At 37.9% G+C, this 23,486-nt stretch overlaps 1 protein-coding gene across 3 annotated transcripts in view; it reads left to right on the top strand.

Moving 5' to 3' along the window:
- LOC106057828 (uncharacterized) overlaps nucleotides 1-22,322 on the top strand; it is a 67,335-nt gene extending 45,013 nt beyond the window's left edge. For all 3 annotated transcript variants that reach the window (XM_056014414.1, XM_056014415.1, XM_056014412.1), the window contains exons 28-35: nucleotides 1,412-1,464; nucleotides 2,253-2,315; nucleotides 6,444-9,158; nucleotides 12,150-12,224; nucleotides 13,242-13,295; nucleotides 13,725-14,060; nucleotides 15,172-15,312; nucleotides 20,762-22,322. In XM_056014414.1, the coding sequence (XP_055870389.1) occupies nucleotides 1,412-1,464; nucleotides 2,253-2,315; nucleotides 6,444-9,158; nucleotides 12,150-12,224; nucleotides 13,242-13,295; nucleotides 13,725-14,060; nucleotides 15,172-15,312; nucleotides 20,762-21,145 (3,821 nt within the window). In that variant the 3' untranslated portion in view covers nucleotides 21,146-22,322. The remainder of the gene's footprint in view (nucleotides 1-1,411; nucleotides 1,465-2,252; nucleotides 2,316-6,443; nucleotides 9,159-12,149; nucleotides 12,225-13,241; nucleotides 13,296-13,724; nucleotides 14,061-15,171; nucleotides 15,313-20,761) is intronic.
- Nucleotides 22,323-23,486: the final 1,164 nt, after the last annotated feature.

Raw genomic sequence — 23,486 nt, 5'->3', positions numbered from 1 at the left:
GAAGAGTAGGTCTTGTAACAGAATAAGTTTAGCATTTATTATACAAAGATGCGCTAATATGTTACGTGCAGTGCACTACAAAAAGAGTCTACAGAGGTCCCCAAGTGTTTCTCCCAACAAGTCCATTATGACAATAAGACGCTAAAATCAATTTTGATGGGATATTAATTCAGAAGGTTTTAAAATTAGTTAACTTGAGGAATGGAAGGGCCTACCATTGATAGAGTTTTTAAACAAGGCAAAAGACAGGGAGGAATGGAGAAAGACGGTCGACGAGTCTTGCTTGGTACCCAACAGTTCAACAGACTAAGGGATAGGTAAAGGTAACTTGAGGGAAGGGATGACAAAAAGGTTCTCAAATCAGTTATTGTGTGAGTGGGTACGACTAAACGGCTCTAACATTTGAATGAAGGTTAGGACCAAAAACACTCTCAAATCAGTTGGTTTATTTATCTTTTTTTTTTTTTTGGGGGGGGGGGGGGAGGGGATGGTTGAAAACCTGTTGTGCAGTCCACTGAGTTTAGGGTAACCAGACTTGCGGTTAAAAGAAAACAATTTCCCTTTTTTAGGTGGCATTTTCAGTACTGCAGGCTCTGGCCTGAGATTCGAAAGGTCCGGCTTTTACTCTCTTGTTTACTGCAGTTACAAGACACTTTCCTGCCAGTTACAAGACACTTTCCTGCCAGTTACAAGACACTTTCCTGCCAGTTACAAGACACTTTCCTGCTATGGAATTCAAACTTTCGTGTCATCTATCTTAAGCCCATTATGTCACTTAGATACACAATGGAATGTGGCCAAGTAGTTGTACCAAAAGTCAACCGCAGCTAAATATATTTACAGGACAGAAAGATGATACTATTTGTTGACAACCTCTTTCAGCTTCCTCTTCGTCACTTAATATTGTCGTTTAGCTTGTTGACATTCAAATATTGTATAAATGACACCAAGACACTTCATACTCCTTGACAAGGACCCTAATGACCTGTCAGTTTAAGGACTAGTAGCTACCACATAAGCGGACACCACAGAACATTCTGAGGGTCCTATCCGGGTACCCAGGACTGGTTTTACCATCTATCGGTTCGGCGCGGGAATTTAACTGAGTAGGGTCAGTAACAACTTCCGGATGCGGCGAAAGTCGGCAGCAGGCCCGAGTTGGACTGTTGGCAGTAACAGGCTGTATGGGTGTCAGACTTTAAATAATGAATCTTTGTAAGTCTTACCTTTCATGTGTGTGTGTGTATGTGTGGAGTCTTTAACGTACAGAGTTGGAATTTTTCAGGAAAACAATATCAAACGCTACAAAAAAATGTTCTGTGTTCCAATAGTAATGTGGCAATGTGATAATGAGTCTAGAACTCCAAATTGGCAATCATTGTACTGAAGATTATTTTTTAAATCTCCTCAGAAAAATACACATTAAAGAATACCCGTTGGGACGATATTAGTGCCCAGGAACAAGTAAGTATGTAAACCTAGGACTAACAAAGGTGTGAAAAGTATTTTTAGATACATGGCAAGCTTTTATTTTTCGTAATGCCAAATATCCAATGACCTACGAGTCCTGAATTTTGTTTACTGCCAAAGATTTGTATTAAACGTTAAAAATTAATTAATAGAAAAAAAATTGAAATGCTGGATTCGAACAAGGGCAATTGCAAAAAAGACTTAAAGAGTTAGCCCTTGAGTAAAACGTTAAAACATCAACACGAAAGAAGTCTTCAGATGGTTTAAAGAATTGTCTGTCACATCTTTTTAAAGCCTAAATGAAATACCTATCAAAGAAGTGTCTATCACATCTTTATAAATTTCAAAGAAATGTCAATTTCATCTTCATTTTTTTTATGTTAATCTTTGAAAACTTCAAAAACGTCATTCAGATTCTTAAAAACTTTAAGAAATGCCTAAAAATAGTTTAAAACTTCAAACAAATGTCTTTCACAATTATTTAACAAAATTGAAAAACATGTCAAGTATATCGTTGAAAATTTTTAAAGAAATTTTAATCTTTGAAAACCTCAAATAAATGTCAATCTTATCTTTGAAGACTTAACAGAAATGTCATATATGTCAAGTCTGAAGAGATATATCTTTCAAGTCTTTAGAGACCGCTTAAAAAAAAAGACAATCAACTTTGTTTGGTGTTATGGAGTATGTCTATAGAATCCTTGGAATTTTTTAAAGAATGGTCCAATACATGTAGATTTTTAAAAATGAATTCATTACAACTGCCTGAGTTTATTTCCAAGGCTAAAGATGAAGATGATTCAAGCAAGGTCATGGTCGAATTCATGAAGCATCACCACGTTCACGTAAGCCTAGCTATAAACAATACAATTAATAATTAGAACAGGTGATAGGTCAAGGTCAAATTCACGAAGCAAGGCCAAGGTTGGGTAGGGTCATTCATAAGTAATAAAAATAAAAATCATTGATATAGTTAGGGACATTTTAAAAAATAAATCTACGAGACACGTGAAAACTTTCGCTGGGAAGATTTGACCCATGGTCTACAAAGCTAAATTAATGACAGAATGCGACGCACTATAAGCGATAACGATTTTAATTCGTAAGTACACTATTTAGACAATGATCCAGTGAGTGAAAGAGAGAGAGAGAGAGACTAGTGAGAAAAGAGAGCGGAGAGTGTGACAGATATAGGTGAGAGAAAGACAAAAAGATACTAAGATAAAGAGAGAGAGTAACACAAATAAGAGAGGGACATGGTGAGAAGAGAGCAAAACAGGAGATAAGAGAGCTATAGCGAGAGAAGGAGAGAGAAAATAAGAGAGAAAAAGATAGTGATTACGATAGAGAAGGAGAAAGAAAAAAAGGAAGGAAACTTCGTAGAGATAAACTAGGGAAATAGACATAGATAATTGTTATTGATCCAATCAAGTGGAAACATAGACATTAGATAATTTTTATTGATCCAATCAAGTGGAAATTCAGTTTGACTACACTTGACAACCTCAGCGTAACTGTTGTACAAAAACAATATAGATAGAGAGAAAAAGAGAACGGAAAAGAGCGAGAGAAATGAGGAGAAAACAAAGAAGTAAAGAGATGGAGACATGAGAGAGAGAAAAGCGATTCCCAAAGTGGTCTATATCGACCCCCGGGTGTCTATGAAGACTTCCAAATGGCCTACGAAATTTAACACAAAACAAACGGGTGCCTACGATAATGGGTTTTATTTAAGCAGGTTGTGCGCGCCCTATTTCAAAGAGACACTCCCGTCCATAAATATCGCAGAGGAACTGGCCATTTTTCGCAAGGTACGCTTTTCTTCCAGAGCTGAGACTTATAGATTTCTATTTCACCATCTCTCTCCAGCTAGTACGGTCTAGGGCTATGTTTTCCCAGTGGTCAGTATCAATGTTCACTGGTTTGAGGTCCCGTTTTATTACATCCATATAACGGAGGTGGGGGACCAGTTTTTCTTGAGCCAGACGCAAGTTGCCAGTAGAGAATGCGATTATCCTTCATTCGGCGAACATGTCCAAGCCAGCGCAGGCGGCATTGTTTAAGGACTGTAAAGAAGCTGGTAATAATTGTTCGCGCAAGGATCTCAGTACTGCACACTCTTTCTTTCCATGTGATTTTCAAGATCGTTCGGAGAGAGCGCAAGAGGAATGAATTTAGTTTGCTTTGCTTTGCGTTGGTGGTCCACGACTCAATGCCGTACAGCATCGTACTCAGGAAGCATGCCTTGTAGACCTCCATTTGTGTCGCTGTAGTGAGCTTCTGGTTTTCCCAAACACTTGGTCGAAGTCTAGCGAAGGTTGAGGCAGCCTTCCCTATGCATTTCTTTGATCTCCTCTTCTAGAGACAGGTCATCTTGAATTGTGGAACCAAGATAGCAGAAATCATCCAGCTTATTATCGACAAAGACAGTGATTCCCAAAGTGGTCCATATAGACACCCTGAGGTCTATGACGACTTCTAAGGGGTCTACGAGAGTGAAAAAAAATGGTGTTCTATGGGATGTAAATAGGGGTCTACGATAGAGGATTTCATATAAGCAGGTCGAGTCTTTAAATGTTATTTCCTATTAATGGAATTAATTTATACACACATATATGATTTGTATATTAGTTAATCTTTTTAATTTCAACCCTGATATTTGAATATTTCTTTTTTTTAATTTCTAAATGTTAACATCGTATGTAAATATCTTATTTGTGCCTATGTGAATCATGGCTGAATCCAAAAAGAAATGTAGATAGCAAAACAGTGTTTAATTAGTTGAAATTTGGTTTCATTCCTATCTGCATTGCCTGTGTGACAATTATGAAACAAAGTAAAGACGCTATGAAACCAACTAAGATGAAGACCATTTGAGACAACAATTATAATGGCAATGTCTTCGATTCCAAATATAAAGTATGAGTGGAGTATTTCACGTGACTACGCTAATCCTGTTGAGACCCGCATATTTTCCCTCATATTGGGCAAAGCCATAGTCCACCGGCGGTCTATTTAAGTTTTCATTCCGTCTTCTGCGCCTGTCTTCAGTAATGGCTTTTCTTTTGGGTCTCATCACTCTGATAAAATATACAAAGATTTGAATATTTTCAAACACTCAAAGATACACAGCAAACATAAAGCTCCAGCATCACAAAGAGAAGAGTTTTGCCATCGTCCTAAAATATCTCTTCTTATAGCTAATTAAGGAAATAAATCGCAAACTACGGGCGAAAATTGATTTTTCCAGCCATGAAGACGTTTTAAAGACTGTTATACAAAACCCTGCATCTGAGGTCGTAATACAAATTTGTGCAAGCAACAATACAGTTCAAAGCCGTATCGGTGAGACTCGACATTGAAAGCTGCAAACTACATATCTCTATAAATCTTGACAGTTAACCTTGTTTGGTAATGAAGTCTGTCTTTGACAATATTTTATTTCTTTGTAATACTGTTTTTTACTGTCTTACGAGGGTGGTTCTGATCTGTGCTGACTATTTCGAAAGTCTCAGTCAGTCAATGAACGCGATGTTCAAAGGTATCCTTTGTTCGTTGCACTTTTCCTGAAGTTGACGGATGGAGAAAATCATGTCAGTCGTAGATCTCCCTGAGAGAAAGTCACGCTGTGATAATGGATAGACTCGATCAGCGAGTTTTTGTAGCCTGGGAAGCATCACTCGAGCAGAGACTTTGCCTACAATACTTAGGAGGGAGATTCCTCTGTAATTGTTGCAGTCACTTCTGTTACTTTTGTTCTTGTGCAGGGTAACGATTTTAGTACTCCACAGGTCTTGTGGCACAGCAACCTTCTTGCCAACATTTGTAGAGCAGTTCGTGTAGAGGTTGGCTTTGTGTAGTTTTGCATTGCTTATGAAATAAAGAGATAGAGAAAGAGGAGAACAAGAGAACAAGGTTTAGAATCAGTGATTCCCAAAGTGGTCTATATAGACCCCCCAGAAGGTCTACGAAGGCTTTCAAGGGATCTACGAAAGTGACAAAATAAATCGAGGGGCTACGATAATGGATTTTATTTGAGCAGGACGTGACTTTAATTTTCAGATCCCATGAATGTAACTATTTCAAACAATAATGATTTGTATGAATTTAGATTGTACAGCGTTGATTATTTAAAACTGGGATTCATTCCTTCCTAGTCAAACAAGGGGTTGCCTAAATGTCTTTTTATGACGATATGAAACTAATTACGCTAGAGGATCATTTGAGACAACGCCACCTTGATAGAAAGTAAAGGTTCGAACTCTCAAAGATAAAGTTCAGAATAGACCCACAAAATCTCAACATTACGTAGAGTAGATGGTGGTTTATAGATTATACAATTTTTGTTTCACTTTACACATTATAAATGGTGTTTGATTTCTAACGAAAACTAGCATTGTTTGTAACCATTGTTTATTTTTCAGAAAAAAATTAGATTGCAGTAGATATATATATATTGTTAAGCTCTTTCCGCGGTGTTTAGTACATGAAAATGTAAGTCCAACTGGAGTTGGAGGTAACACTGAACTCAATACTGGAACGGATAACACCGACGAAAGGATAACAATCGATAAATAGAGTCGACGCTGGTGTTGAAACAACAAATACTTTTAATACTGAATACGGGCACCGTCCGATGTCCTCTATTACTAGCCATCTCTACAATTCTTCTTATTCTTACTGTAAATAAGAAAGCGTCTTCATTCTAAAGCGTCGCCTAGAGAGTTCTTGTTTTTTAAAGATCTGTCACGTGACTTGTTGCTAAGTTAAACTTTCCCCTTATTCCCGAAACAAATACTAAATTCTAATCATGTCATAACAATATATATGTATACAAGTATAACCGGTAATAAAACAAAGTTAAAATTTATTTCTATATTTAAAAAAAAAAAAAGGTTTTACTCATACCAAATGTCCATAAACTACAATAAAGATTTCCTAGCTTGAGTGACATGTTTTATCTTTAATTACAGCGTAAAAGTCTTTATAGAAAGGTGGATTCGTCTACCATTGTGACCAGGCACATAGGCGCCACTGAGACGAAAGTCAGCATACCTCGGTCAATAATATCGTCAGACCCTCAATCTAGCCCTGATCTTCTAGACTCATCAAAGCCCATCATTCCCGAGTCCTTGCTGATCACTATCCAGCAGAAGATGCCCCACGGCATGAGGTATCAAGGAGGTTCAATGCCAGAAAAAACTAAATCTTCAAAGCGACTAGACAAATCAAAAAAGAGAAAACCTTCAGTGACCTCGGCTAACATCCCAAAGAGAATAGATAGTTTTGGTGAGGCCGCACTCCAAGTAATTTCTGCCCTCTCTAAAAAGAAACCTGGCCATAAGGAACTCGATGGTACACGTGACGTATTATTGCGAGGCACGGAGTCGGCCATTCTGACAACAGAATCAGAAGAATCCCCTGAAGAAGATTTGCCAATCAAGCCTTCGTATAGACCAATCGGATTGTTTAAGAAGTTCATTCTTGAGGAACCAGAAGGAACAACTTCATCCGACACACCGTATGTCAAAATGATGAAAGATGAATTCAAAAAGGAGAAGCTACGTAAAGGTTCGTATCACCAGAATAAAGCTAATTCAGACACGGACCTCACCAGGGCCTCATCAGAAACCAAGATTCACGAGTCAAAGTCCGATTCCAAAGTTTCGTTTGAAAAAGTAATCGATGCGAAATGGAGGCTGATTGAAGAAAGGAATCGTTTTAAAGGTCAACGAGATCCTTATGCCATTCACTATACAGAATCCTTCATGAACTTAAGTCTCCCTATGGTTCCCGTAGAAACGCCGCCAGGAAAAGATGCGAGCTCAAAACGAGGATTGGCGAGGAAAGAAAAAGAGGCCAAGAAATTATTGCTCAAGAAAGCTTCAAGCGATAGTACATCTTCACTAGTTTCGTTTGCCTCTTCATTGGAACTACCTGATGCCGTTAAAAGGTCTAAAGTTCTGATCGATCAGAAGCAATACAAAGACGAACTAATAGATACTGTTACTACTAAAACGAAGCTGAAGAAAAAAGCTGGCGACAGACCTCTTTCCTCGCCCTTGGATAACATTAAACGTAAGCGATCAGTGACGCATCCATCTTCTGGTTCAATCACATTCTTGCAAGACGATATGATGACCGACGAGGCGGAGACGGATATTGCAGCGGCAGAGGAAGCAACTGAAATGCCCAAGTCACCAAAATACTCTGACGTTACTGGGCTCAGAGATCGCCCTTTGGAAACGGAAATCGCACCAGAGACGAAGATAAAGAAAATACGCCGTGAAACTATTGAAGGGCAGCAGCAGAGCTCTCTTCCAGACGGCGAGAGAGTAACAGAGGATGACGAAGAGCAACTGAAGCCTACTGAAAGTGATATTGCTGCAGAGAGGATAATGAAAGGGAAATCAAGTCAACTTTCATTATTCGCCTCAAGCACATCCTCTTCGGAGGACGAGTTCGTGAAGCATGACAGCGAGACGCCAGTGGCAGCTGATTTCGACGAAAAGAGTGAAGATAGAAAAGCGCTGAGAAGGACATTGTACGAAGTGGATACCCGGAGTGAGCAAGAAGCACCACTGGAGATAACGAAGGGTGGTTTTACAGCAGAGAGAAAGAAGACGAGGAAGGCGGATGGACGATTCACGAGAGCCCCAGAAACAGTTGCTGAAGAAAAAATGCTCAAACGAACTCGCATTGTTAAACGGGGTGAGTTTGCAATGGGCAAAGAGACCAAAGCTCCGCCTGAAGAAAAAATGCTCAAACGAACTCGTAGGGAAAAACAGGATGAGTTTACAATGGGCAAAGAAACCAAAGCTCCGACTGAAGAACAAATGCTGATAGAAACTCGCAGTATTAAACATGATGAATTTGAAATGGGCCAAGAGCCCAGAATTCCGTCTGAAGAAAAAATGCTCAAACGAACTGGTAAAGAAAAACAGGATGAGTTTGCAATGGGCAAAGAACCGAGAGTTTTGTCTGATGAAAAAATGCTCGAACGAACTCGTAGTGCAAAACAGGATGAGTTTGCAACGGGCAAAGAGTCGAGAGTTCCGTCTGAAGAACGAATCCTGAAACGAACTCCAAGTGCAAAACAGAGCTCTTCTGCAATGGAAAGTTCTTCGGTGGAGAGCAGGGACGACGTAAGCTCGATTACGAAAACCTCAGAAGCTTCATACAAATCTCAAAGACAGGATACACCGAAAAGAAAACGCGACAATAAGCCGAAAGGCAAGATTAAGAAAAAGGAACAAAAATATACGACACCATCCATGGCTGATTTAGACAGACTCGAAGGGATTTCCAAGAGGGACGACTCCGGAAGAGCTCAGCTCTATCGAGAAGATTCAGAGGGGAGTCAAGTTAGCAAGACAACTTCGTCAATGATTCTGCAGTCCAAGAAGGATAAATCTGACCATGACGCAGGTCTGGTGGACACCGGTAGCACATCACAAGAAGGAGCAGAGCTCTCGCGCACTATTTTGTTTGAATCAGCCATGACGGGGGCAAGCGACACAACCGTTAAGTTTCCGAGAGGCAAAGATTACTTAACCCCAAAGCAATCGACTCCAGATATTGCCATGGGATTTACAAGTGATAACTTTTACAGCAAGACTTCTTCTCATATGGGGGACTGGCTACAGAAACAACTGAAAGACAGAGAAGCGTCTTTAACAAGCGTTAAGGTAAGACAGTAGATACGGATTTCATTTATGTAATACTTGTGGATTAGTCTATTTTTAAAATTAATCTTTCAAATGAAAACGTTTTTTTTAAGAACTTAACTTAGATCAAAGACATCTTTTCATGTTAGGTCGATTAAACATTTCAAAATGAGAAAACAGTCAATTATACAATTTTTTATCAGTATGTGAGAGTCTAAAGCTCTCAAATCTTCTTTGCAATTTAAAAAAATACCCCTTAGAGGGCAGATGATTTAAAGCTAATTTGTTTATAACCGAAGGTTAACAAGGGTGCCATCTATCCTGCAAAACGACCAACTGAACATTAGATTTGGGTGCACACTAGGGCGTCCTAAAAGTCCCACCATAAAATCAAAATACCAGTCTTTCCTTAGAAGCGTTCACTAGAGCCGTTGGTTTGGAAGCCAAGTGCCTAAACACTCAAACACCGCTCCGCCACTAATGCAAATCATATTCTGTGACGTCCTGACATTCTGAAGATCAATACTTTGGTGCGTCTTTGCAGAAAACAAGATTCTAAGCCTATTCTGTCTTTTTTTTTTTTAGTAACGTCTGTATAATATAAGATAAGAATATAAGTATCAGCGTTTTAATGTGCCGTCACAATTGTACTTGTTATGTTGAACGAAAAGTGTGTTTTAAATTACTTGCCTTTAGCGCATCTTTCAAGCGCTGCCTTCTAATCTTATTTTGGACATGCAGGGTAGAAAGTATCTGGGTCAAGGTTTCCGCGATTTTAGGCGCTCCGCCAACTAAACACAGCTTGAGTCCTTTAGATAGGTGGCCTGTTGGTTTATTCCAATCTGTGAACCACTTGTACAAATAAATATTAATGTGTTAAGCTAAAGACTTAAAAGAGAAACAAAACGAAAATAAAGACATTGACTGAGGTGGATATAATGTCAGATTTAATCATAAACTGTACTTATATTTCCCTGATATTTCTGTAAAAAAAAAAAAGTTGTTTGCTCTTGTTCTTTCCCGATCTTAAGGCTGCTACCTAGTTGCTCGCCAGTTTAGTTCACCGTGCGTCAAGAGAGAGAGACAGACAGACAGACAGACAGACAGAGCTCTCGTGTGTTAAAACGTACGTTCATTAGTCAGTTTTTTTGGTCCACGCGGAACAATGCTTGCCCTATGACGAGGAGTGGGATGAGAATCAGAAGTGTTGCCCTAAGTTGTACTGGCACAACGATTGGCTCTAGTGATCGCCTGTAAGGGAAGACTGGTATTTTGATTTTATGGTGGGATTTTTTTGGACGCCCTTGTGTGCACCCAATGAAAGGATGGCTGCCTGGTCGTGCGGTTTGCACGCTGGACTGTCGTTCAGATTTATCGATGGTCCCGGGTTCAAACCCTGCCCGATCCCATCCCCCGTCGTCCTGCGGGAGGCTTGGACTAGGAAGTAATTATCTTCAACTCTGAAGGAACATCCGAAACATGTAAAACATTTAACAACAAACATTTTACAAAGGAAACGTCTTATTTATAAGATTTTTAAAAATTCATTGCCTCCAAATCTAAAAAAAAAAAAATATTTTTTGAGGATAATAATAAAAAGAATTAAATGCATAAATTATAGACTCTATATACCAATGTCATATTGACATTCAAGACGTTGAAGAGCGAGTTTAATGTCTAAATATAAAAGAGAAATATCCTCTTGATTCAAGTTCTATGGTTTTCAAAGACATTGGACACGGATAATGTACACATTGTTGCTCAACACACACACACACAAAAAACTATTAATTTTTTTACAATTTAAACCCCGATTCGGATTCCTATAGTTGTAGCACACCGTTCATTTCCTATATAATAAAATGAAAGCCTACGTATCTTCAATAATCAGATCTACATCACACATACATATCTCTTTCCGGGTAGCCAATGTGTCAAAAGGGACAGCGAACCCTCGGACACAGTAGTGGGGGGTCAGTGGCGTCACATGTTCTGACTGGTTGTAACAATGTGTGCTGCAAGCTTAAAGATCCTTAAGTCAAGGATACTGTTCTAAAAGCTAATCATTAAGAATTAAAATGTACACATTGTTGCTCAACACACACACACACAAAAAACTATTAATTTTTTTACAATTTAAACCCCGATTCGGATTCCTATAGTTGTAGCACACCGTTCATTTCCTATATAATGAAATGAAAGCCTACGTATCTTCAATAATCAGATCTACATCACACATACATATCTCTTTCCGGGTAGCCAATGTGTCAAAAGGGACAGCGAACCCTCGGACACAGTAGTGGGGGGTCAGTGGCGTCACATGTTCTGACTGGTTGTAACAATGTGTGCTGCAAGCTTAAAGATCCTTAAGTCAAGGATACTGTTCTAAAAGCTAATCATTAAGAATTAAAACAAGCAAAATAGTTATAAAATAAAAAACTATCTGATTAACTAATTAGTGTTTTCTTTTTTCTTTTCGTTTCATGTATTGTCATCGACTTTGAATAAATGTGCAAAATTTAAACTTGATCTGAGACTGGCAAGTGAGAGAAAAACAAGTAAAAAAAAAAATAATAAAAGAAAATATCTAGATATATATATATATATATATATATATATATATATATATATATATATATATATATATACTCCACATCTCTCAAATAAGTAACAATTATTTCCCTTTTTCGATACCAAACAAAATAATTAATTACCAATAATTATTAAAATATTTTTTTATATTTTTTATCGACTCATATCTTGTTGGATACAATGAATAATTGCGTACAGTTTCAATTTGATCCGATCACGGGGAGTAACTGTGAAAAAAATAATGCCAGACAGACAGGCGGAGTGAGTTGATTTAGAAACATTATTTTTTTTTTAAATGTCTACACACGGATAGTTTATAAAAGATGTGGGACACCCTCAGCCCTCCACTACACTGTACTAACGTAAGCAGCACTCGTGAGTTGTTTGTGCTTCTTAATTTTAAAGCTATGTCCATTTCAGGACAAAGTGCTATCTTTTCATACGACCAGCAGCCTTGGACATGCACCACTGCGCAAGGCCACATTTGGCGGGAAGGTAAGAGGATGAAGAGGGACCTTTTTGTTTGATCACATGACAATGTGATAACTTCATTATGTTTAGTTATATACTATCAGATGCCAAACTAGAATCTGTTATGTTAGACAGCTTTGAACATCAATTAGGGAAACTCGTTATATGTATATAGAAAAGATGATAAAAATAGACACTGGTGTGTAGTAGATGCTTATATATATATAAGATGTGTGTGTTTTATGGAGGATTTCATGCATGTATTGTTAGTCTAGCTAAATGCACTTAGAGACACACAGACACAATTCCAATTTCGTTTTCCGATAACCTTCACTTTTCACCTGTCCCTAAGTTTGGTGAACCCTTGGGGCACCACACATGATCTGTCCACCGTCTTTCTCCTTTCCTCTCAATATGTGCCTTCGATCGAATCCCTTTCAATGATTTGCAAGTCCATTCTTTTTATTAGTCCGTTGATTGTTTTTTTTTTTTTTTTGTTTTTGTTTTTCGAACTTAGTGTGTCTTTAGATAATATTAAATTCTTTCTGTATACTAGAATAGTTTTTTTTTGGTCTGCAGTCAGTAGTGGGATGTCATCAGTTTTCCCCTACAGCCAGCCAGCAAGGAGGTTTCCCTTCTTTCTGACCTTCTGAAAATTATTTTCATGGCGTCACTCTTTGCACTTTTTCTTAACCCTTTAAACGCGTGTGGTAGTTTAGCCTCTAAACATCAGAATTGTTATTCCATTTTTGTATGCACTCACTGTGAAACAGCTCAGCACTTTAAGGGTTAATAACAAATTCAAAAGTCGAAAAAATGTAAGAAGGGGCCGGAACAGAGGGCCGGAACAGACCCACCTTCACTTTAACCTATCCCTTAATCTGATTAACCATTGTGGCATGAAACATGATCTTTTGACCGATTTATCCATTCTTCCCAAAATAGACTATATTCTGGGAACAAATCATCGGGCGCAGCCGGTGGGTAATGAAAGTGTTTAACACACGTTTATAAAATGTCATTATTATGTTTATCTTCCAGGAAGTGCTTCCTCCTATAAGAGACACAAAACAAGCAGCAGCTGTCAAAGACTTGGTAGGGTAAACTTTACTGCATGTACACTTCGCAATTTTTTTTTCTATCCTAATTAAGACACGTACACAATCTTCCGGCGTCCACTGAGGTCGTGAGTGGAACCACAATGGCTACTAGTGTAATATCTTTTTGCCGTTCATCTTTTTTAAAGGGCATTTAGGACCTCGCTAGAATTTCGGAACTTGAAGTTTAGAGATTTGAAATTTTAAGACCTAGAAACAAGATTATGATAGGTAGTCGTAGAAGTCTGAGGCAAGAACTTGAGAGGTAGCCGAGACTTAAAGCACTTGGTATCCGTCCTTATGGGTTTCCAGGTCGAATCTTTACATACATTTATAATCTAATTTTAGTATTCTCTATAGAAAGATTTATTTATGCATTAAAATATTTATTTGTCAATAACACATCTTTTTTTGTTATCTGGTGCAGCCATTTACTGGGCCCAGGATACTGAAACCTCTTCCCGGCCGTGTATACACCTTCATAAAGCCGTTCTCTAGGTTATCTAGCGAAGGACATTCCGAAAAATCCTCCCTGTCACACTTTCTCCGGTCCTACGTGCACGTGAACCAGGAACGAGCGATGGCCCGCGCCCAGTGGCTGAGCAGGATAGCCACAAGTGACACCACCGACGCTTGTGCCAGGCCACCCTTACAGCCCAGAATCAAGCGAAGGTTCCAGGGCTGGGATGGCGGTACATCTCTGGAAAGTCACACTATGATAGATCTCCCAGACTTCATCGACAATGTACCAACATTAATTAAGGTATTATTATCAGAATATGATTTTCGTTTAAGATTTCGTTTATTTGTAAAACATAAAGACCTACTTTAATCTTCTTTCTCAAAATTCACACGTTTGTCATCTTTAGGACATTTATCTACCGTCTTTCAGTACACCTAAGCTGTTCTCTTAAATTTCCAGCACTAATCTTTAAATTACCATATTTTACATGATTTCATTTTACTTGCGCTGCCTCCTCCGGCGGATCCTGAACATCACGTGTCACAAGAGTGTGTGTGTGTAACTTTGACATTCTAGCTGGAAAAAGGGTCAACCCAGCAACTTCACTGTTCTCTGACAACGCCGCTTGAGTTAGTTTTGTCATCCTTTATGGAAGACTCGCGATACCTGTGTGTAGTCGCTGAATGAACTCTTTATGTTGTTTGTTGTATTTATGTTTATTTTTCTGTTGTGTTGTCTTGATATGAGAAAAGAGTCCTTGTAATCACAACAAATTTCCGTAAGGATCAATAAAGCAGTCTTAGTCTTAGTCTTGTACAATTGATTTTAATATTACGTATTGTCCGAAAAAACAAAAATTATCATAGGCGAACAATGTTATGAGTCTAATACAACTTTCTTATTGTGTTCAAATAAATTATATATATGAATTATATAAATGTATAATATATACATGAAAAGATGATTAGACAGACAGACGGACAGATGGATGGATGGATGGATGGACGGACGGACGGACGGACGGACGGATGAATGGATGGATGGATGGATGGATAGACGGATAGATAGACAAAGAGACAGACAGACAGATGGACAGATAGACAGACGGACAGACGGACAGAGAGACAGAGAGACAGATAGACAGATAGACAGACAGACAGACAGACAGATAGATAGATAGATAGATAGATAGATAGATAGATAGATAGATAGATAGATAGATAGATAGATAGATAGATAGATTTAAACTAAATTGCCTTTCTTTGTTGCTATAGTCTTTATTTATCCATTTCGTTAAGTCACCTTTTATTCGTTCGTGTGTGTGTGTGTGTGTATGTCTATCGCTCCTTGACCATTTAAGTCCACCCACTTTATCTTACCCCTAAATCTTTTTATTTGTTTGATGTCCCAGGCTTTGACGGACACGAAAGAGAGGATACAGAAGCGATGTCAAGACGAGAAGAACTATCATAAAAATATTCAATTCAGTAAATCTCCAGCTGAAGTTAGCCAGGAATACACAGCCTACCATGGGATAGAAGAACTATTCCAAGTATGTCGTAGGAATTTGTTAATATTGTGTCTTGTTTAGTCATGAAACAACAATATGATATTATCGTTATTATAATAAGGATATAAATTAGCTATTTAAATCACAACTACAAGTCTAAACCGTAGTGAATCACATAATCACATGGTCAGCCAACTTTTGACAGTAAAAAAATGCTGAATATCTTCCACCTCCGATGCTTAAGGCGGATTTTTATTTTAAATTAAGGTGGCAAGATAAAATAACCGATAAGGGAAAAAGTTCGAAGAGCATGTTGACAGGATACCCGCGCTGTAGACGCCTTGGCTTACTTGGACATGTTCACAGAAGGCGTAACGTCGACTTCAGCAATACATTCTTCCTTATAGATCGCAAGATCTGAAAATGGGAACTTTTAATGGTGATGTAACAGAAGGTAGGAGAGATAAAAGTCGCCCACTTTGAAGGTATACAGATGTAAGCAAACGCAAGCTCCTTAAAACGGCCACCAAATTTTGGGAAATTGGCAAATTGATAGATCTTCATGGAAAGCGAAAGAAAGGGTCCTGGATTGCAGATGGCGTACACACTAAAAGAAGAAAGAAGGTTGAAAGTGCTGCAACGTCTGGTGATTGCATATGCCGCACCTGTGACCGCAGTTGTGTAATAAGGATTTGCCTCTTCAGTCACATGAAAAATTGTGAAGGGAGCATATCGTCTTTTCAGACGTTAAAAGCCACAGATAATTCTATAATAAGGCAGCCTCTTCCATTCCGGAGTTTAAGGATGAGTGCAAATATTTAATATGACTAAAAAAAAAAAAATTTGCGCCCTGCATACTTCGCCACATCTAATGCAGACAAAGCCGTTGTCCACTTTTCTTTATGATATCTGCGCTTGTTATCGGCAATGGCTTTTCTTGGGGTCTCAAATATTTATACCGCAACATTCGTCAGAGCTCTCCAGTTGTCTCTTTCAGGTGTCATTTTCAGGTGTACTCTATGCCAGTGAGCGCAAAATGGCGCCTTAATTTTTGCTTTCGAAGGTGGATTGGGGAGGGGGGGGGTTCCCACTTCTTTTTACGCCCTCCTCCTTTAAACCGGCACAAAAGTATCGCATTGGCATTCAGCCATTTTCCATAGTTACAATACTAATACATTCGGCGACCAGAGGCTCACACTCACATTTCAAAGCTCTCTAGGTAACACTGATATGTATATTTAAGTTAGACATTAGGCATATATATAATAAAAGCAATAAAACTTTATTCAATGAATCCAAGACCACACACAAGCTCAAGACAATAATCAGAAGACTAACACAAACACACACAGACAAATGGGGCAATAAAATTATCTCACCATGGTTAAGTGATGATGACATTACAAGTAAATGCTACGGCTTTTACCCAAACTACATAAACAAAAATTGTACAACGTACGTAACAGGAACAAAGTACTTTTCCTTCTTCTGAACAAGGTACAGCAGGATGTCATGTAGCCTGGAAAATTTGAAACATATACCCCTACTCTGCATAGTAAAGTTGGAACACATACCCCTACTCTGCATAGTAAAGTTGGAACACATACCCCTACTCTGCATAGTAAAGTTGGAACACATACCCCTACTCTGCATAGTAAAGTTGGAACACATACCCCTACTCTGCATAGTAAAGTTGGAACACATACCCCTACTCTGCATAGTAAAGTTGGAACACATACCCCTACTCTGCATAGTAAAGTTGGAACACATACCCCTACTCTGCATAGTAAAGTTGGAACACATACCCCTACTCTGCATAGTAAAGTTGGAACACATACCCATACTCTGCATAGTAAAGTTGGAACACATACCCCTACTCTGCATAGTAAAGTTGGAACACATACCCCTACTCTGCATAGTAAAGTTGGAACACATACACATACTCTGCATAGTAAAGTTGGAACACATACCCCTACTCTGCATAGTAAAGTTGGAACACATACCCCCTACTCTGCATAGTAAAGTTGGAACACATACCCATACTCTGCATGGTAAAGTTTAAACCAACAACACATACCCATACTTGGCCTGGTAAAATTGAAAATATATCCCTAATCTGCTGGTAAAGTTGAAAAGCATATCCCTAATCTGCTGGTAAAGTTGAAAAGCATATTCCCTAATCTGCTGGTAAAGTTGAAAAGCATATCCCTAATCTGCTGGTAAAGTTGAAAAACATATTCCCTAATCTGCTAGTAAAGTTGAAAAGCATATTCCCTAATCTGCTGGTAAAGTTGAAAAGCATATCCCTAATCTGCTGGTAAAGTTGAAAAGCATATCCCTAATCTGCTGGTAAAGTTGAAAAGCATATTCCCTAATCTGCTGGTAAAGTTGAAAAGCATATTCCCTAATCTGCTGGTAAAGTTGAAAAGCATATTCCCTAATCTGCTGGTAAAGTTGAAAAGCATATTCCCTAATCTGCTGGTAAAGTTGAAAAGCATATCCCTAATCTGCTGGTAAAGTTGAAAAGCATATCCCTAATCTGCTGGTAAAGTTGAAAAGCATATTCCCTAATCTGCTGGTAAAGTTGAAAAGCATATCCCTAATCTGCTGGTAAAGTTGAAAAGCATATTCCCTAATCTGCTGGTAAAGTTGAAAAGCATATTCCCTAATCTGCTGGTAAAGTTGAAAAGCATATTCCCTAATCTGCTGGTAAAGTTGAAAAGCATATTCCCTAATCTGCTGGTAAAGTTGAAACTTACAGCTCATAACCATACTGTGCTAGCCTCTCAATTTTTCTTCCTATATTTATTATAAATGTTAGAAATTAAAGTATTTAATTACTGCTTTTATAATTGTTTTAATGAAAAAAAAAAATTAATTGCCACTTTCTAGTAAAAGTGACAAGACTTTTCTGTATAAGCAGTTTGGTTTGACCCGGGGGAGGGGAGGCCTAAGGAAGGTTATTTTTTTAAAGAAAAAGAAAAAAAAAAGTAATAAAAAATTGAAAAAAAGTAATTAAATTATCAAATATATTTCCCTGCAATCCTGAAATTTTTTGCAAAAGTAAATTAAAAAGATTTTCAAGAAGAAAGCTTTTATAATAAAAGACTTTGTTTACCAAAGGAAATGGTTGCTAAGCAGTATGTCTTTTCTCGTGAGATACGAAGCTGATATCTACAGACTAATATTATTAGTCATTAATAATGGGGAAAACCTTATCTTCTTCTTATCTTATATAATACAGACGTTACTTCAAAAAAGAAGATGATTACGTCCTACGCGTCATGCATTTAGTCATGCATATTAACCAATGACTTAAATTCTGCCAAGTCACTGGTTTTCCTGGCTAGCTCAGGCAACCCATTCCATGCTCTAATAGCACTAGGGAAGAAGGAGTATTTGTACAAATTTGTCCTAGCATATGGGACGAGGAATGTGCCTTTGTCTTTGTGTCTTTCAGAGTATTTTATTAAATTTTGTTTTTGTATTTGAAGATTATGGTTCAGTGTTTTATGTATTATTGCTACTTTACTTTTGAGCCTTCTGTCCTGAAGGCTTTCTAAATTTAGTGATTTTACTAAAGGTGTTACTCTAGTCAAATGTGAATATTCGTTTGTTATGAATCGCACTGCTCTATTTTGTGTCTGTTCTAGTTTCTTAAGGTTTTCTTGAGTTGAGGGGTCCCAAACAGAGGATGCATATTCTATTATTGGCCTAACCAAGGTTAAATAACATTTTAGTTTTATTTTCTTATTTGATTTATAGAAATTTCTTTTAATAAATCCTAATGCTTTGTTTGATTTTTTTGTAGTTTCATCAATATGTGGATTCCATGACAGTTTTTCATTTATTATAACACCTAGGTATTTTGCGTTTTTAGTCTGTGTTACTGGTTTGCCATGAATAAGATAAGTGGAATTAATTTGTTTTAGTTTTTTTGTTACTCTTAACAACTGACATTTTTCTGGGTGGAAAGACATGCTCCAATTTGATTCCCATTTCTGTAATTCATCTAATTCTCTTTGTAAAATATCTGTGTCTTGTGTTGTTTTTATTGTTCTATATATTATGCAATCGTCTGCAAATAATCTGACTTTTGTTCCTGAAGTAATGCAATTTGGTAAATCGTTTATGTAAATTTTGAGACATTCAGATCTTAATAAGACAATGAATCAATAAAAATAATATTCTAAAATGACCATTATCTTTATATTTTACAGCGCCATCTTGTCAAAATATTCGTAGTTACAAAATCTAAGTTTTTTTTTACTAAAGATAATTTTTGTTTTTATCATTGATATTAACGGTAAATGTATACAATAAGCAACAAAACAAAAGGCAGGCGACCCAAGGGCAGACCCCGAATCCGATGGATTGATGTTGTGGTGGCAGATGTACAACAGCTTAGGGTTTTCGGGCGTGGAGACGAAGGGCTCAGGAGAGATCTGAATAGACTCGTAGAGGGATGTGTTGAGGCAGGCCAGAGCCCTCCATGGGCGGTAGCGCCACTGGGATGGATGGATGGATGGTTGGATACAATAAGCGTTTATATAGAAACTTTGCATAATATAAGAATAGTAAATCATCTTTGGCTCTTTCTTTTGAGTATTGACTTCACCTTTACCTATCCCTTTGTTGAACCATTGAATAGGATGGCTGCCTGGTCGTGCGGTTTGCGAGCTGGACTGTCGTTCGGATTTATCGACGGTCGAGGGTTCTAACCTTGCCCGCTCCCATTCTCCGTCATCCTGCGGGAGGTTTGGAATAGGAAGTAAACTATCTTCAACTCTGAAGGAACATCCGAAATATGTAAAAACAATCTGTTGACTGTCTTAAATGATACTTCAAAAAAGAAGATGATTACGTCCTACGCGTCATGCATTTAGTCATGCATATTAACCAATGACTTAAATTCTGCCAAGTCACTGGTTTTCCTGGCTAGCTCAGGCAACCCATTCCATGCTCTAATAGCACTAGGGAAGAAAGAGTATTTGTACAAATTTGTCCTAGCATATGGGACGAGGAATGTGCCTTTATCTTTGTGTCTTTCTGAGTATTTTATTAAATTTTGTTCTTGTATAATGTTTTACGTATAATTTGCTACTTTACTTTTAAGTCTTCTGTCCTGAAGGCTTTCTAAATTTAGTGATTTTACTAAAGGTGTTACTCTAGTCAAATGTGAATATTCGTTTGTTATGAATCTCACTGCTCTATTTTGTGTCTGTTCCAGTTTCTTAATGTTTTCTTGAGTTGAGGGGTCTTTCTCCATTCGTCTGTGTTTTTCATTGTATAGAATTTCTTTTAACGACAGGCCCATCCTTTCTTTTATGTTGTCTTCCCATTGCTTTCTTTGCCTGCCTTTTCTTGTTTTTCTCCTTGTATGTTACCTGTAGGAAGGGCTCTACGAGTCATGAGGACCTTGAGATACGGCCATATTTTAATTTTATTTTTAAGTTTTTAGTTTTCTCTCTCTCTCTCTCTCTCTTACTAGTTTATGCTGACCAGCGTGGTACAGAACAGACCAGATGACCCGTTGAACTATCTCATTGAACTGACCAGGGGAATTTTAAGGCAGATGAGTAAACGCCAGACTATGGATGACCTCAAAGAAAAGCAAGCCAGATTTCACGACCCTTCTAGCCACCAGTCATTGAGGAGAGGATTAAACCGCACGCCTTCTTCTACTTTAAGCAATATGTCAAATGCCTCAACTTATACATCGACAACTTCATCCTCGTCGTCCTCACCACAATCACAATTATCATCAGCGCCACTTAGATCATTATCGTCAACAACATCATCATCATCATCATCATTGTTATCGTCATCACACGGGGTATATTCATCTAAGTTCAACGAAACGTTACGATTGTAGATGATTGCTTGTGTGTTTCGACAATTTTATGTGTTGTTTAGTCTAGCCGCTGACGATGTCTGTGTGCTTAACCACTGGACTTTGACACTGTGTCTATGTGTGTCTAACAGCCGGGCCGTGGCGATGTGTCTATGTGTGTCTAACAGCCGGGCCGTGGCGATGTGTCTATGTGTAGTCCAAGAGCCGGGCCTTGACGATTTTTTTTAAAATTATGTTAAATTACGGCCCCTGACCATGGGCCTATATATCTTATAAACAGGCATTGACGCTATTACTGTGTGTGTTTTACAACCTGTGTCTGACGTTAATACGAGAATATTTATCTACTCATTACTAAAAAGGCTCCATAATGTTCCAGGGTTTTTGTGTTCCCAACATGTGCGGTTTGCGCGCTGGACTGTCGTTCACATTTATCGATGGTCGAGGGTTCAAACCCTGCCCGCTCCCATCCCCCGTCGTCCTGCGGGAGGTTTGGACTAGGAAGTAATTATCTTCAACTCTGAAGGAACATCCGAAACATGTAAAACATTTTACATTCTAATACGTTTTCATTCATATCACTGATACAGTGCAGGTTACAACCATATAGATATGACTGACAACTTTCATTAGGTCAAATAATTGTTATGAGTAGTTGTTTTGTTTTTTTTTGTTCTGCTGACAAGGGAGTTAAGTTTTAAAACACAGAGCTTCCCAAACGACAATACATTATCTTCCTTTGTTTGATGACGTTAAAAAATGTTGTTATTGTCGGTATTCTGAGCTAACAAAAGTTGTCTTTATCGATCGTATAGAATTATTCACTGTGGGGGTTTTTTGAAAAGACATTTTAAGTGTCATGCCTGGATGCCTATGCTGACTATGACTGTACTTGTTATTATGTGGGTGAACGAATCTTAGTGACTGTTTAATGACCGTGTAATGACTCTCTGAGACTGTTAACACAGCCAATATAAGCGACATTATTTTATAAATAAAACAAACTATAATATATCTAACACTTAATATCATTTTATACGACAAATACTTGTCCATTTATACACTACAATGAAATATGTTTTTATATCCATATATTATCATATATCTATATTTACATATGTATATGCCATGTATGTGTATAGCTGATGATTTGTGTTTTAAGGGACATAAGCGTAGATATAAAAGTCTATAAAATAAACTTTCTGGGTTGTTTAACTTATTAACTGAATTTGAAAAATATGGTGGTGTAAATTAAATTTTGTTAGAGAGTATTTCTGTTGTATAGAAATGTAGATTTATATGACATGGACTCTGAAGTGATACATATGGAAAGTTTCGTGAAACTACAAGGATCGTATAAAACATTGTATCAAGATCTTCGGGGCTCAAAAAGACCTTCCTTCAGGGAACAGTACCAAGAAAAAGAAGAAGAGGCATCTAGAGAAAACGATGGGAGGGCAAAATAAAAAAATGGACGGGCCTGCCGTTGAAAGAGGTTCTAACTAAGGTAAATGACAGAGAGAAATGGAGAAAGACGGTCGACAAATCTTGTATGGTGCCCCAACGGTCCAACAGACTAAGGTTTAGGTAAAGGTAAAAAAGTAAAAACAATGATAGAAACAAGTTTTCTCATTGAAACTAATTGCCAAAGCCCGCCGTGGCTCCTTATGTGCATTTTCTACTTCGTCGTATTAAGCTTAGTCACTGGACATATTAAATGTAAAGACCTTGGTAACAGGGCCGGCCTTAGGCATACACAAACTATGCAGACGCCTAGAGCCTCCAATTGGTGGCGTGAAAAAATTGCCAAACCTTGATAAAATCTCAAATATAGCAGAGATCCATGTCTACTGGCCTAGCTTTTTCTACCATAACTCAAGGTTTCTTCGTGAAAGTAAGAATCTACTTGTTTGACTACATAGGTGAGAAGAACAGTGATGCTTCCTAATGATAAATAGGTCAAAATATTATTTCCAGTCTGGTGCATCCAAACGAAAGCTATATGTAGATAAACTTCGTTACTCATCAGCACTTATTGTTCCACCAAACAACTTAAATTTGGTTACTTTATTTTAATGGAGTTGATTATATTATTATTCTACTTTATTTGGGGGCCACCGAATTCACTTCGCCCTGGGCCTCTAATTCTTTAAGGCCGGCCTTGCTAGTAATATATACGATGACTTAAAACAGAGTAGAGTATAATTACTTACTGCTACGTATGACTATCACAGTCCATAGAGTACTAGATCTAGTTTATTAAGTTTGGGGTGGATCAAATAGTTGTTGGAAGTGCGAGAACGAAAGCTAAAAGATATACACTTTAAGGGCTATCTGTCCACTGTAAGACTTACACCTTAGG

The sequence above is a fragment of the Biomphalaria glabrata genome, chromosome 16 (genome assembly GCF_947242115.1).
Source record: "Biomphalaria glabrata chromosome 16, xgBioGlab47.1, whole genome shotgun sequence".
Classification (NCBI taxonomy): Eukaryota; Metazoa; Mollusca; class Gastropoda; family Planorbidae; genus Biomphalaria; species Biomphalaria glabrata.
The sequence above is the reverse complement of the archived record's forward strand: the minus strand, read 5'-3'. Positions and strand labels throughout refer to the sequence as shown.